The following is a 13,843-nucleotide window of genomic DNA, read 5'->3' as shown; positions in this document are numbered from 1 at the left end:
CACAGTGGATGGAAGGAATTGAATGACAAGATGTGGAAAGCAGAAACCAGACAACAAAGGTAGAAAAAAAATTCTATTTATTTATTTATTTTTTGCTTTAGGATAAAGTAGTATATTAGTTGTGTTGATAAAAATTTATAAACAAAGCCCTGCCAGCTGAACATCTCTTTCTCTAGTTCAGCAGCAGTAACTTTGATTTATAAGAAAGGAATAAGCTAAATATTACAGTAATAAGGCTTATATGGATGCTGCGGGGACGGTGACGGGGCGGTGAATGGGATGGCAGTGGCGGTGACAGGGTGGTGAAAGGGAAGGTGGTGACAGTGACGGGGCGGTGAAGGGAATGGCGGTGACGGAGCGGTGCAGAGGATGGTGGGCCGGGGACGGGGTGGTGACGGGGACAGCTTTTTTTCCCCGTGTCATTCTCTATTCTGGACTAAAAGCACATTTTGAAAAAAATACTATACAACATGGAGGCCAAAGGAAAAATCCTAATCAAGAAATGGACAGTTCAGCATCAGCCACAAAAATACAGTGGTACCTCGGTTTACGAGTGCACCGGTTTGCGAGTGTTTTGCAAGACGAGCAAAACATTCGCTAAATCGGTGCCTCGGAAACCGAGCTTGCCTCGATTTGCGAGCGGCGCCCCCCACAATCCGGCACTCTCCCCCCAGCTCGCCTGACACCCCCCCTTGCCATGATCTGGCATCCCCCAGCACCCACCTGAACACACTGCTTACCCCCATCCAGCACCGGCACCAATGCACAGGACATGCCAGTGCCCGAAGATCTGCATCTTCTTGTTTGCTGGGCCTTGAGTATCTGCGCCTTCGAGTTCACACTCATTGAAAACAAGCACTGCTCCCCACCCCCCTCAACTAGCAGCAATGCATTGGAGGATTCCTGCTCAGCTTAGATGGAACAGTGCCTGCAACCACAACTGCTCATTATTTGTATGCAGAGTACACTATACATGGGTCTGTGAAAGACTTCATATGTATCTCGATACATTACACTTGTTTCAGTTACAACTGTGTGTGCACCTTCAAAAAGAAGGGGTTGATTACTGCATTTCATACCAGAAAAATATACATGAGCTAGCTTTACACTCAACAGACTGTCTATTTAAAAGGGTTCCCCCACCACAGAGGGAGTGAAAGTAGGTGTACACACACACACATTCCAATCACTTGAGAACCAGGACAAATTCTAGAGGAGTTAACCGCAGAATTTTCTCTTCACAGTTCCAAATGGATTGATACCCATCTATTTTCAATAAGTTTGATAAATTTGAAGCCAACCTACATGATATTAGCTTTGTGTACAGCAGTGACAGTGCTTCGCTGGTTGTTCCTGGCATACTCAAAAGCAAATTCAGCAATCCGCCTACTTGCATCCTCAGTGATTAGTTTGATACTCTGTACAACGCCATCAACAATCTGAAAAGCAGAAAACACAGGTTACAGTAGTCCTATAAAAAATAAAGCATACATCAGTCAGGCCTGGCAAGCCACCAACACAGCCAACTGAGGCCCAGGCAAAGGGAGAAATGCCTGCCACTGTAGTGGCCACAACCTGGAGAAGTTGCTCCCTCATAGTCCTTGGACCTATGAGGGTTCCTAGGACCAACAAAATAAACTGGCAGTGACAATGGAAGTACTACTGAAGTATGATTAATTATTAAAGAGAAAAAAAAAATGAATTGGTCCACAGAGCACAGCAGCGACTTCTGAAATAAACACACGTGCTCACACATCATAACAGGAATCTTTAAACAGTACTTCTATATACACAAATCTTCCTATACTGAACTTATTCATCACGCATACAAGAAAAGTGTAGTAACCAAGAAAAAAACCCCACGATATACCACTTCAGTTTTTGGAAGTCAATTTTTTTTTAAGCCAAAAATAAAGCATTCCGATTCTTCTTCATGCCTTTCTCTGTCTTTTGGCATCCAGGAAAAGTATAATAGGACAGCCCATTCCTGAAAAGCCTATCCTTTTCAAGGGCCAGAGCACAAACTAAACTAAACCTTAAATTTATAGACCATGTCGTCTCTATACAAATAGAGCTCGACTCGGTTTACAGTTAAGACCTACAGTAATGAAAAAAAGATAAGCTGAAAGTTTTACAATTTTGAGAATAGCCAGGTTTTCAGATGTTTACAAAATATTTGAAGAGAGCCTAGATCTTGCAGCTGTAAAGGAATGTTGTTCTATAGATCAGTTATTTAGAAAAATAACGATTTCCCCAGTTTGCCAGGGTGATGCCTTTCAGTGAAGGGAAGGAAAGTTTAAGTTTTTGAATGGTTCTAGTTATACCACATCTTTTTGAATTCCAAGACAAAGGGATTAATAAAGGGCAAATGCCAAACAGGATCAGAGCAAGAAAAACTAAAGTGATTTGGGATCAAAATGATGATATTGCCTGTGGTTTGTTATCAAATGAGTATGACACCAATTTTTTTCCAGGGGTCGTTTTACAAAAGGTTAAATGGTATTCTTACTAAATTTGTTTGGTTGGGTAAAAGGCCTAGAATTGCTTTAGTATCTCTATAAAAGACAATTATAGAGGGAGGGGTAAATTTTCCAAATTTTTATAGGTATCATCAAGCCTATATTTTAAGACAGGGTATGTATTGGATCCTCCCAGATCTCATGGAAAATGTACCGGACTGGTTGTATTTGGAAAGGCAGCTCCTGTTTCCTTTGCATTTGTCTCATCTTATTAGTATAAATTTGCCCAGGAAATATAAAAATAATAGAATTTTGTTGGATACTTGGAAGACTTTACGTTATGTTAGTAATTTATCGCCAGACCCAATTTCCAAATCATTAAATCAATCCATTTGGGTAAACTCCAAAATCAAAATTGGCGGGTTTAAAATCGTTTGGAAGCATTGGATTATTGCAGGTATACGAACTTTAAATGATGTGATTATAAATGGATCATTACTTAGTTTTTCACAATTTCAACATAAATTTGGTTTAAATAAATCACAAAGTTTTAAATGGTTGCAGTTGAAGCAGGCTATTCAGGAAGGATTCCCTGAATGGAAAGTTCTTAATTCTCAGTATAGTTTGGAATTCCTGTGCTTTTGAGGCGGATTTCTTGGGCCACCAAGCCGCACAGTGGTATAAATTGTTATATGGATATTTGAATAAAAACCAAAAAACTGTTCTTAGGGATATTTGGAGCATTGAGCTTGGGCACCAAATTGCTGCCTCTCAATGGCCACGTTTTTAGTCTTGGAGAATAAAAACTACAAGGGCAGCATCTATGAGATAGACTTTGTTTTTGTTTTTTGTTGCACAGAGCTTTATGGACCCCAGTTCATTTACAGAAGTTGGATAGTTCAAGGTCCAATAGATGTTGGCATTGTGGTTTAGAAGCTGGGACATTAGATCATTTGATATTTTTCTGTCCCTATATAAATGCCTTTTGGAAGTTAATTTGGCCCCAAATTAATTCATTGTTAGAAAATCATGTTGGCCTTTCATATGATACTAACATAGTAACATAGTAGATGACGGCAGATAAAGACCCGAATGGTCCATCCAGTCTGCCCAACCTGATTCAATTTAAATTTTTTTTTCTTCTTAGCTATTTCTGGGCGAGAATCCAAAGCTTTACCCGGTACTGTGCTTGGGTTCCAACTGCCGAAATCTCTGTTAAGACTTACTCCAGCCCATCTACACCCTCCCAGCCATTGAAGCCCTCCCCTGCCCATCCTCCACCAAACGGCCATACACAGACACAGACCGTACAAGTCTGCCCAGTAACTGGCCTAGTTCAATATTTAATATTATTTTCTGATTCTAAATCTTCTGTGTTCATCCCACGCTACTTTGAACTCAGTCACAGTTTTACTCTCCACCACCTCTCTCGGGAGCGCATTCCAGGCATCCACCACCCTCTCCGTAAAGTAGAACTTCCTAACATTGCCCCTGAATCTACCACCCCTCAACCTCAAATTATGTCCTCTGGTTTTACCATTTTCCTTTCTCTGGAAAAGATTTTGTTCTACGTTAATACCCTTTAAGTATACTATTTGGTACATCAATGAGATTTAAAAGCAAAATTTAAAAGCCAAATTTCAGTGAATAATAATAAACTTCTATTAATATTAACAGGGGTTGCCATTCAGCAGATTACAGGAAATTGGAAAGATTATACTAAACTAAATTATACTTTCTGGTGGAATTCAGTATGCCATATTTATAAAATGGAAAGGGTGCTTGCTATGCAACAAGGTAATTATAATAAATTTAAAAAGATTTGGGGCCATTGATTATTTATTTTAATGATCAGACATCTTAAACACCTCAGTATTGGTTAAGATAAAGGGGGGTGGGAATATGAATGACAATAATTGATAATTGTTAATTATTAATATACTAGTCTTTAAGCCCGTTACATTAACGGGTGCTAGAACAAATGTGTGTGTCTGTCTTTATTTCTTTCTCTCTCTTTCCTTAGCCGCTTTTTTTCTTTCTGCCTTTCTTTTTCCTTGGCTGTCCATCACCACCCCTTGCCTGCTCCCCCTGTCCATTTTCCCTTCCTTTTACCTCCCCTGTGTCCACCACCACCCCTTCACTGCTCTCCTTATGCAGCAGCAGCCCTTCTCCTTTTGTTTTACCTCCCCCCTGTCCAGCAGCACCTCTTTCCTTCTCCCCCTGTCCAACATTAGTCCTCCGTTCCTTTTCTTCAACCCCCTGTCCATCAGCATCTTTCGTTCTCCCCCTGTGCAACGGGTGCTAGAGTAGACAACTGTTTTTTTTTCCTTTCTCTCTCTGTGCTTGGATGCTGTCTGTCTGTCATTCTTTCTGTCTGTGTCTCTGTCTTGCGCCCTGCCTGCCTGTATTTCTCCATTGCGCCTATCTCTCTGTGGCCCCCCTTCTCTTCCCCGGCATGATTGGTGTGTGCCCCCAGAACACACTTCCCCCCAAAGCAGCCCCGTTTCCCAATGCCCCTGCCCCCTTTTGTGCCATGCCTGCCTGCTCCGTGGCCCCCTTCTGTTTCCCCCCTATGATTGCTGTCTGGCCCAGCAAACCCCTCACCCCAAAGCAGCCCCCTTTCCCTCTCCCCTTGTTGAGCCATGCCTGCCTGTTCTGTGATCCCCTGCCCATGACTGCTGTATGCCCTCAGCACACCCCTACCCCCAAATCAGCCCCTTTCCCTCTCCCCCTGCTTGCCTGCCATGCCTGCCTGCTCCCTGTGCATCAGCATCAGCATTTCCCTCCCCCTCACCTGTTCCTTCGTAGCAGCATGGAGATAAAATCCTTTGCTGGATTTTTTTTTTTTAAGTTTAAAGATGCCTATGCGGCTCCTCTCACGATCCGGCCTGCGTTGGAAGCCTTCTCGGACACAGGCCGGGATCGTGAGAGGAGCCACGGTGGCAGTTTTAAACTTTAAAAAAAAATGCAGCGAAGAACTAAGGGAGCCGTTTTCAAAGCCGCCGCCGCAGCTCCTCTCATGAGCTGCACTTATATTATGTCGGAAGATGAGAGAGGAGCCGCGGCGGCGGCAGATTTGAAATGAAAATAATTTATGTGGCCAGCCGGCTCCCTCCTCCCTCCCCCCCCTTTCCCTTCCCGCGGTCCGCCTGGCTGCGTTGTTCTCTCCCTCATTCTCAAACCGTCCGTGCCAGTACAGGCCTTGAGGATCATGGCAAGGAGGAAGGCATTGTTTGGCGGCCGCTGGAAGTTGGGGGGATTGTGAGCAGCCCTGCCTTCGGTTCTGTCTCGGTCCCACTAAACCGGCTGGCAATAACGAAGCCAGACATCACGGGGGCTTTCCCTCTTGCTAAATCGCTATAGGTTCTGCCGGTATCGATCCTGCCCCTCAGGATCGAGGCCGGCAGAGCCTTTAGTAATTTGACAAAAGGGAAGAACCCATGGCATCTGACTTTGTTATTGCCAGCCGGTTTAACAGGGACAGGACCGAAGGCAGGACTGCTCACAATCCGGATGTGCCACAGGACTCGGCGTTCACTCGCTCTGTGATGGTTCGTCTTCTGGCAGTGACGTACTAAGCGCGCATGCACAGTCGTACGGCCACACCACTACAGAAAAGGGATCAGGGAACACGGTTCGCTACTGCGCATGCGCGGGCTAGCATTTTATTATTTAAGATGGGTGGGAGGGATGGGATTCTTTTATATTTATATATTTGGAGGATTACAAATAAGATTGTCAAGTGATCAATTAATATATTTCTGAGTGATTATTGTACACTTGTTGTAATTTCTGAAAATGAATAAAGATTTAAAAAAAAAAAAAAAAAAGTGATTTGGGTCCATTTAGGCCGAAATGTTTTAATGCTATTTTACATTCTGTCCTACATTTTTCTAATTCACTTTCTTTCCCTTGATTATGAATCTTAGTAGTCTGATTCGGCTGAATTTTACAAGCTTTCTATCCATCACATACCACATGCTCAATGCCACTGTATTCGCCCTCTGTGTTTTCTCGAATCGTGACCAGATTCACTTCAGTGTATGGAGTTTTATATCCCTCAATGGAGACACATGGACGAACATTTGCATACAGGTCAAAGGTTTTCCGTAGCAAGAGATTCATGGAGGGATGTCCAGCAGCTATCGGAGTCTTTAATGGTCCTATAATGAATGAATGTGGCAAAGACTAATGAAGATACTGTTTATAGAAAAACATGTTTAGGCATTGATTATATTATGAACAAAAATATCTCAGAATTCACAAAAATAATTCATTTCTATGAAATCACCCAGCTTTTCAGTGGCACAGTAGGTTTAATCTAAGAGTAATTATTTTAAGATTTTGCTTTGTGATGTTTTTCCTAATATCTTACGTTTCCATTCTCGTAAACCACCTAGGTGGTATATAAAATTTTTAAAATAAATAAAACTACAGTAAAACCTTGGATTGCAAGTAACTTGGTTTGCAAGTGTTTTGCAAGACAAGCAAAACATTTGATTAAATTTTAACTTGATATACAAGCAATGTCTTGCAATACGAGTACATACAGTATACACATGTCATGTACACGTGCCGCATCATTACAGCTGAGCCAATGGTTCTTCTCTCTCTGACGCTGCAGGAGTGTAGTGACTGTTCTAAACGAGCAGTCTTGCAATATGAGTACATACAGTATACACATGTCATATACACGTGTCGCATCATCACAGCTGAGCCAATGGTTCTTCTCTCTCTGACGCTGCAGGAGTGTAGTGACTGTTCTAAACGAGCAGTCTTGCAATATGAGTACATACAGTATACACATGTCATGTACACGTGTCACATCATCACAGCTGAGCCAATGGTTCTTCTCTCTCTGACGCTGCAGGAGTGTAGTGACTGTTCTAAACGAGCAGTCTTGCAATATGAGTACATACAGTATACACGTGTCATGTACACGTGTCGCATCATCACAGCTGAGCCAATGGTTCTTCTCTCTCTGATGCTGCGGGAGTGTATTGACTGTTCTACATGAGCGAGGGCTTGCAATTCAAGTCCGTATAGTATTTTGTATTAAAGTTTTTGGACTGTGGAACGAATCGTCCGAGTTTCCATTATTTCCTATGGGGAAATTCGCTTTGATATACGAGTGCTTTGGATTACAAGAATACTTCTGGAACGAATTATGCTCGCAAACCAAGGTTTGACTGTACTTAACTTTTAACAGAATAGTTTCTTTTAATTAATATTTAGATATGGATGTTTTCAGATTACTCAGATACCCATTCAGAATTAGGAAATAAAATTCTGTAATTCTTGGACTTGCCCTCATGCACTATAAATTGCTGTGGGAGCTTCTACAGTCAAGACTAACTTTTCAGTGCAATTACTGCCCACCAATGTCTCTTACTTTAACTGATTATTAAATGGAAATCTTTTCAGAGCTTATTTCACTGTGATATGCTAACACCTGTTCATCACACATTAAGGGCCTGATTCTGTATAGGATGCCCAGTCTAAGCAGCCGCCTAAGCGGCTTTTGAGAATCACACACGGGCGTCCTCTACAGAATTGCGTCTGTCCAAAATGGACAGATGTCTAACCCTGTCTAATCACCCCAATTCTCTAACCGGTGTCCATGTCACAGGCGCCATTTAGAGAAGCGCTGATCGCAGCAAGGGACTCTCCCTGTCACAATCAGCTGAGTGACAGTGGCAGGGAACCCCCGACCCCCCCCCCCCCAAGTTGGCCAGGAAGAGGTATGCCTACTCCCTTCTGCCAGAACTCCTGAAACAACCCCCGGTAGGAGGGATGCCCACTCCCTCCTGACATCACCCCCCATGAACACATAATCCCTCCCCCACGGAACCCTACCTCCATACATTTATCAGCAAGGCTGGCCAGAAGGATGCCTACTCCCCCTGGCCGGTAGGCCCCCCTAATGGTGGGCTTTCCCTGTGCATCCTGGGATGCAACGGGAGGGGCTTTAGGCACCTGGGCCAACCAGAGTCTTAGGCATCCTTCCTAGTGCATTCTGGGATTCACTGGGAGTTGCCCAAGAATCCGATTGGCCAGGGGTGGGAGGGAGGGTGCAGGCATCCATCCTGCTGGTCGACTTGCAGTTGGGTTTCCTACAGTGACCACTCAGCTGATCGCGGCAGGGAGATTTCCTTGCAGCGATCAATTTAGTGGCCACGTCTATTTGAAATGTAGGCCAGCATTTTTCTGGCCTATATTTCAGGTGTCTGTTGCAGTCCTAGGGAGAGGTCTAGGACTGCTTAAGCTCGCCTAAGGCCACTTCCAGGCAAAACCACTTCCACGCCCAGCCTTGGGCGAACTTAAGCGTCCCTAGGCACCTCCCTGCACCCGCAGCAAATGCCTACAGTGTAGACAGCCTGTCTCGGGTTTTTGTTAGAAAACATGCATCCCGATTGGCTGGTTAGACAGCAGTAGGATGCTTATCACTGCCTACAATCAGGACGCCATTTATAGAATTTGGCCCTAAATGTAGATGTTCAATTACCTTTTAATCCCATCTTGTTTCTATCCATGGATTCTTTGGCGTCTAGAGGAATCATCCACTTTCCCCCTGTTCCTTGGATAGCTGTAACATTTCTCTCTTCCCACTGAATGGGGGCCTAAATAAAATATTTATACTTTAGATTGTATTCTATATAACTCTCAGCTAGAAGCTTTTCCTGGTTTGGCATACACTATAAGATGCGGAAGAAACTGCACCCAGTTAACAGGTTCAGGTTCCAGGGTTTCCACTTTAAGCACACAGTTTGTTTTGAAAATGTTGCTGTGTTAGAAAAGACATTAAGCATTCAAATTTAAGGAGAAAAATATGGAGGAAAAACAGGCAAGGGGAATTTTCTGGTAATCAAAGATGCAAAATATACAGTTTACCTTCTTAATTAAAAATGATGCATTTTAATTCAGGCAGACAAACCCAAAAAAGCAAATCAACATCTTATGGCAGTCCAATTACCCCAAATTAAACTGCAGGGTATACTACAAACTACCGACTCTGACCAAGTCATCAAGATATTCTGTAACATAGTATAGCCATGCCAGGTGGTAGAAAAATCAAGTAATCTACTTTTCACATTTCATAGTTTGTCAGTTTTCTTATGCTAAAAAAAGAAAATGATGTAAAATACTAAATGGACTACATTTCTAGTAAGGGTCAGTGGGAAACGTAAATATATTAGAGCACTAAAACAGTAGCGTAGCCAGGCAGCTGATTTAGGGTGAACCCGAGAGCAAAGTGAGCGAGCCAAAAATGTCATCTCCTGCACTCCCCCCCACCCCCCCCAAAAAAAAAATAAAGCAAATCCAAATATAAAATTTCTGCTCCTTCTCCATCCACCCAGCGCGTCCCAAGATAAATTGGAATCCCTGCCAGCACAGATATGCTGAGTCCCATCAACCAAAGACCTCCTTCCCGTCAAAGAATTTACAAGTTGGGCAGTCAGCATAGGCCTGGAGCCATTACTGCCAGCCATCAGCATCCAAGGGTATATGCTAAGTTTCATGAAAGAGTGAAAACTGAGCATGTGCGAGGGAGTAGACTGCGGCTAGGAACAGTGGCAGCTCCGGGACAGTGCTAGCACTCACCCAACATGTAAATTCTCTCAGTGTGGAGGTCTTCAGTTGGTGTGGCTTAGGAATCCCTGCCAGCCACGCTAAAAGACATGAAATTTTGGGTCTGCCTGAGCCCAAACTGGGTGGGCCCTGACCCACCTAAGGCTACGCCACTGCCTAGGAAACCTGAACGTTCCCTGGTGTTTCACAAACAAAATGACAAGACTGAAGTATAAAGTTCTCAGTTCTCTTGGCTCTTGAGTCATAAGTTTGATAGCACCCACATTTAGCTAGTAATTAGAGCTAAATTCTTTCATGAGAATAGTCTTACTGGGTCCATCTAGTTCAGTATCCTGTCTTCACGGTGGCCAATCTAGGTCTCAAGTACCTTGCAAAAAACAAATAGCAGCAACATTCCATTCAAGCAGTGGCTTCCCCCATGTCTGTTTCAATAGCAGACTATGGACTTTCCTGCAGGAACTTGTCCAAACCTTTTTTTTTTTAAACCAGCAATGTTAACTATTCTTACCACATCCTCTGGCAATGTGTTCTAGAGCTTAACTATTCTCCGAATGAAAAATATTTCCTCCTATTAGTTCTAAAAGTATTTCTCTGTAACTTCAAGTATCAAGCCTTAAGTCTTTGTAATTTTTGATGGAGTAAAAACAAAAACAAAACTCGATCCACTTGCACCTATTCTACACCATTCAGGATTTTGTACACTTCAATCATATCTCCCCTCAGCCATCTCTTTTCCAAGCTGAAGAGCCCTAACCTCTTTAGTCTTTCCACATAGGAGAGGAGGTTCAATTCCCTTTATCATCTTGGTCGTTCTTCTTTGAATCTTTTCTAGTTCTGCTATATCTTTTTTGAGATAAGGTGATCAGAATTGCACAAGGTGAGATTGCACCATGGAGCAATAGAGACTTATAACGTTCTTTGTCTTGTTTACCATCCCTTTTCTAATAATTCCTAGTATTTTGTTTGCTTTTTCGCTACCACTGCACATTGAGCAGAAGGTTTCAGCGTATTGTCTACAACACCCAGAGCTTCGTCTTGGGTGCTTCTGACCCCCAAGGTGGATCCTAGCATCTAGTAAATATGATTTGGGTTATTCTTTCCAATGTGCATCACTTTACATTTCAGATGGGCATTATTGATCATGACATCTTATAACAATAGATTATTCATGCCTTTATAAAGTGGACAGCCAGTCCCTGCTGCTTCTACCACCCAACTGTTTTGCATGGCTTTGCTAGTAAAGCAATTAAAACAGCCTCCCTCCATCCTCACTACACAGCTTCTTATTTTGTCTGTTACTATTATTTTTATTTAAATTTCTACTAGCTTGAAAAGCTCACGCAATCCAAATGGATTTTAGACAGTATTCTAAATTAGAAAAATTCTGTACAAACTACAAGCACTGTAAAATGTTGGAGTATCCTGCTATTCACTATGGACTGAGGCAACCCAATAAACTTAGGGGTTTATTAATGTGTGTTTCACTGCTCTTCAGCATCATGGTCTGGACAGTTCTTGTGACAGACAAATGGATGGGCAGGCCAAAGATGAGCACTGTTCTGAATAAATCATCTTAAGCACCCTTTCAAGATGAAATTCATGTTTTTTAACCTATTTTAATAAAGTAATATAATAAATCAATTGTTATGCAGAAGGCAGTTATGTGTGTTAATCCTAGTGCTCCTAGATGTGCCTGAAATTACCACAGTATACAAGGGGGTGCTGAAAAGTTCTCAGCCCAACCACGAAGGGAATGACATGGAGCCATGAAACTTACAAGTTATTCCACATATTCATCACCTAAGTTACACACACTTGGGCACATCGATGTCTGAAGTTTCTGTAACCCTTCCAAAAAATACTCCGATGTCTGATCACTGAAATGCTGCTGCAATCATCTCTGAATCGCTTGAAAATTTTCACCCTTTCAAACTTTTTTTAAGGTTTGGGGAGTAGGATCATAGTGGTATAACCATGTTTCACCAACAGTAACTAGTCATTCCAAAAGGTTGGCACCAGCTCGCTGAAAACATGACAAAATCAACTTGGAAGTGTCCACTTGACGTCATTTCTCATCAGCATTTGCGTACCCACTTGGCCAATAGCTTCTGCATACCAACTGCTTGTGAATTATACACCCAACAATTTCCCTGGATATCTGCAGTGTCTCAGCAACTGTTTTAGCTGATATTTGCCAATCTGCTAAATCAAGTCATGGCCAACAATTTCAGGAGTTAACACAGTTTGAGGTCTCCCAGATCTTGCTGCATCTTCAGTCTTGAAATCTCCAAGCTGAAAGCTTGCACACCACTTCTTTACTGTGAAGTATGATGGGCATTTGTCATTCAATATTTGCAATGTTTGGAGTTTTCTTCTGCAGGATTAGGAACTTCATGGCAGCTTAGAGTTACTTGAAAATTCCACACTTTTCGTTGACATGGTTCAATCAATGATCTGAAACAATATAAAAAAAAAAAACATAGCTTATGATTCTGCAAAATTGGCACTCTGCAAATAAAACATTTTTCAGCTACAGTAGTAAAAAACTTAGAATTTAGGAAGTTGGTTGAGCTGAGAACTTTTCAGCACCCCCTCAAGTGTCATACATCATGCCTTTCTGTGTACAATCATAGCAATTTACATACTATATACAGGTAGTGTCTCTGTCCCACAATAGTGAAGTCAGAACACATTGGCAAATGACATTTGGAATCATTCTAGAATCAATCCTCATTAATATATCACAGCGAGTGGGTACTACAATCAAGTGAGATATTAGTTTCTAATAAAACAAAGTGACTGTGAGAGGGATGTGCAGAATATGCAGCCACACCTACATACCAATGTGCTAGCTATTTGTTTGCCAGTACTGTTCACATCATGGCCAAGTGATGGCTATGCAATATACCATCTGGAATACCGATGTGTGTAGCCTCAGGTCAGTAGTGCATGAAATGTACCTTAGTACATGTGGATAGTTTGTACAAAGCCCTGCAGGAAGCCAAGCAAGCTGTATACCTGGAGGCAGACAAGTCCACAGGCAAGACAGTAGGAAGGTACTGTCATAGAAGAGAGGGTGCCCAAATATCTTCCACTGAATGTTAATATACTAGATCTACAGCTTGTATCCAATTCTTTCACCAGCAAAAGCAGGCATTAGTTTTTCAGAGAAGTTATTTGCTGTAAGCACAAAACTAGAGATTGTAGGCATGTAAAATGTCTGGCTCAAAATATTTCTAGCAACAATCTTCTTCATTTTCAGTGATCTTTAAGTGAAGCCAGAAGTAGCTATGGCAATTCACCATTGCTTTGCTGTTTTTTGAATCCGTTTGACCATGAGACATTTTACACCAGGGAAGGTCCCTAAAACTTGTCTATAGCTGCTAGATAAAATAGGATGAACAGATGATTTCTGCACATTGTTAGTTCTATGTTAAAATGAGCGTTTTGAATAATGAATCTTATCAATTAGTACCAATACATACATACAGGAAACTCCCTCATGCCTGTATGAGGTTTATACCTCTCAACTTGTTCTCTTTTGGCAGAGAATGAGGAGGAAAGAGATAAAACAGTCTTCTTGTGCATTAACAGCTTAGTCTTGGGTCCTGGTTATATATTAAGAGTGCAACAAAAAGAGAAATCACAACTGGCATCAAGACTGCAATTAACACAGCCCACCACCTAACATTTTTGGTTACTTTACTTGAATAGCTAAAAGTCCTTACTGGTCTGCAATCAATCCTTTCAGATGACCAATTATTTATTCTTCTTTTTAAGTATCTTAAGCATTT

General features: G+C 42.0%; 1 protein-coding gene across 1 annotated transcript in view; it reads right to left on the bottom strand.

The window, feature by feature from the left end:
* IDH3A (isocitrate dehydrogenase (NAD(+)) 3 catalytic subunit alpha) overlaps window positions 1-13,843 on the bottom strand; it is a 59,485-nt gene that overhangs the window by 26,952 nt on the left and 18,690 nt on the right. Inside the window, exons 4-6 of the mRNA XM_033920350.1 lie at window positions 8,965-9,079; window positions 6,435-6,622; window positions 1,306-1,439 (exon numbers count right to left, since the gene is read on the bottom strand). Coding sequence (XP_033776241.1) covers window positions 1,306-1,439; window positions 6,435-6,622; window positions 8,965-9,079 — 437 coding nt within the window. The remainder of the gene's footprint in view (window positions 1-1,305; window positions 1,440-6,434; window positions 6,623-8,964; window positions 9,080-13,843) is intronic.

Source organism: Geotrypetes seraphini, chromosome 14, assembly GCF_902459505.1.
Source record: "Geotrypetes seraphini chromosome 14, aGeoSer1.1, whole genome shotgun sequence".
NCBI classification, from domain to species: Eukaryota; Metazoa; Chordata; class Amphibia; order Gymnophiona; family Dermophiidae; genus Geotrypetes; species Geotrypetes seraphini.
This window is presented reverse-complemented; position numbering and strand designations above follow the sequence as displayed.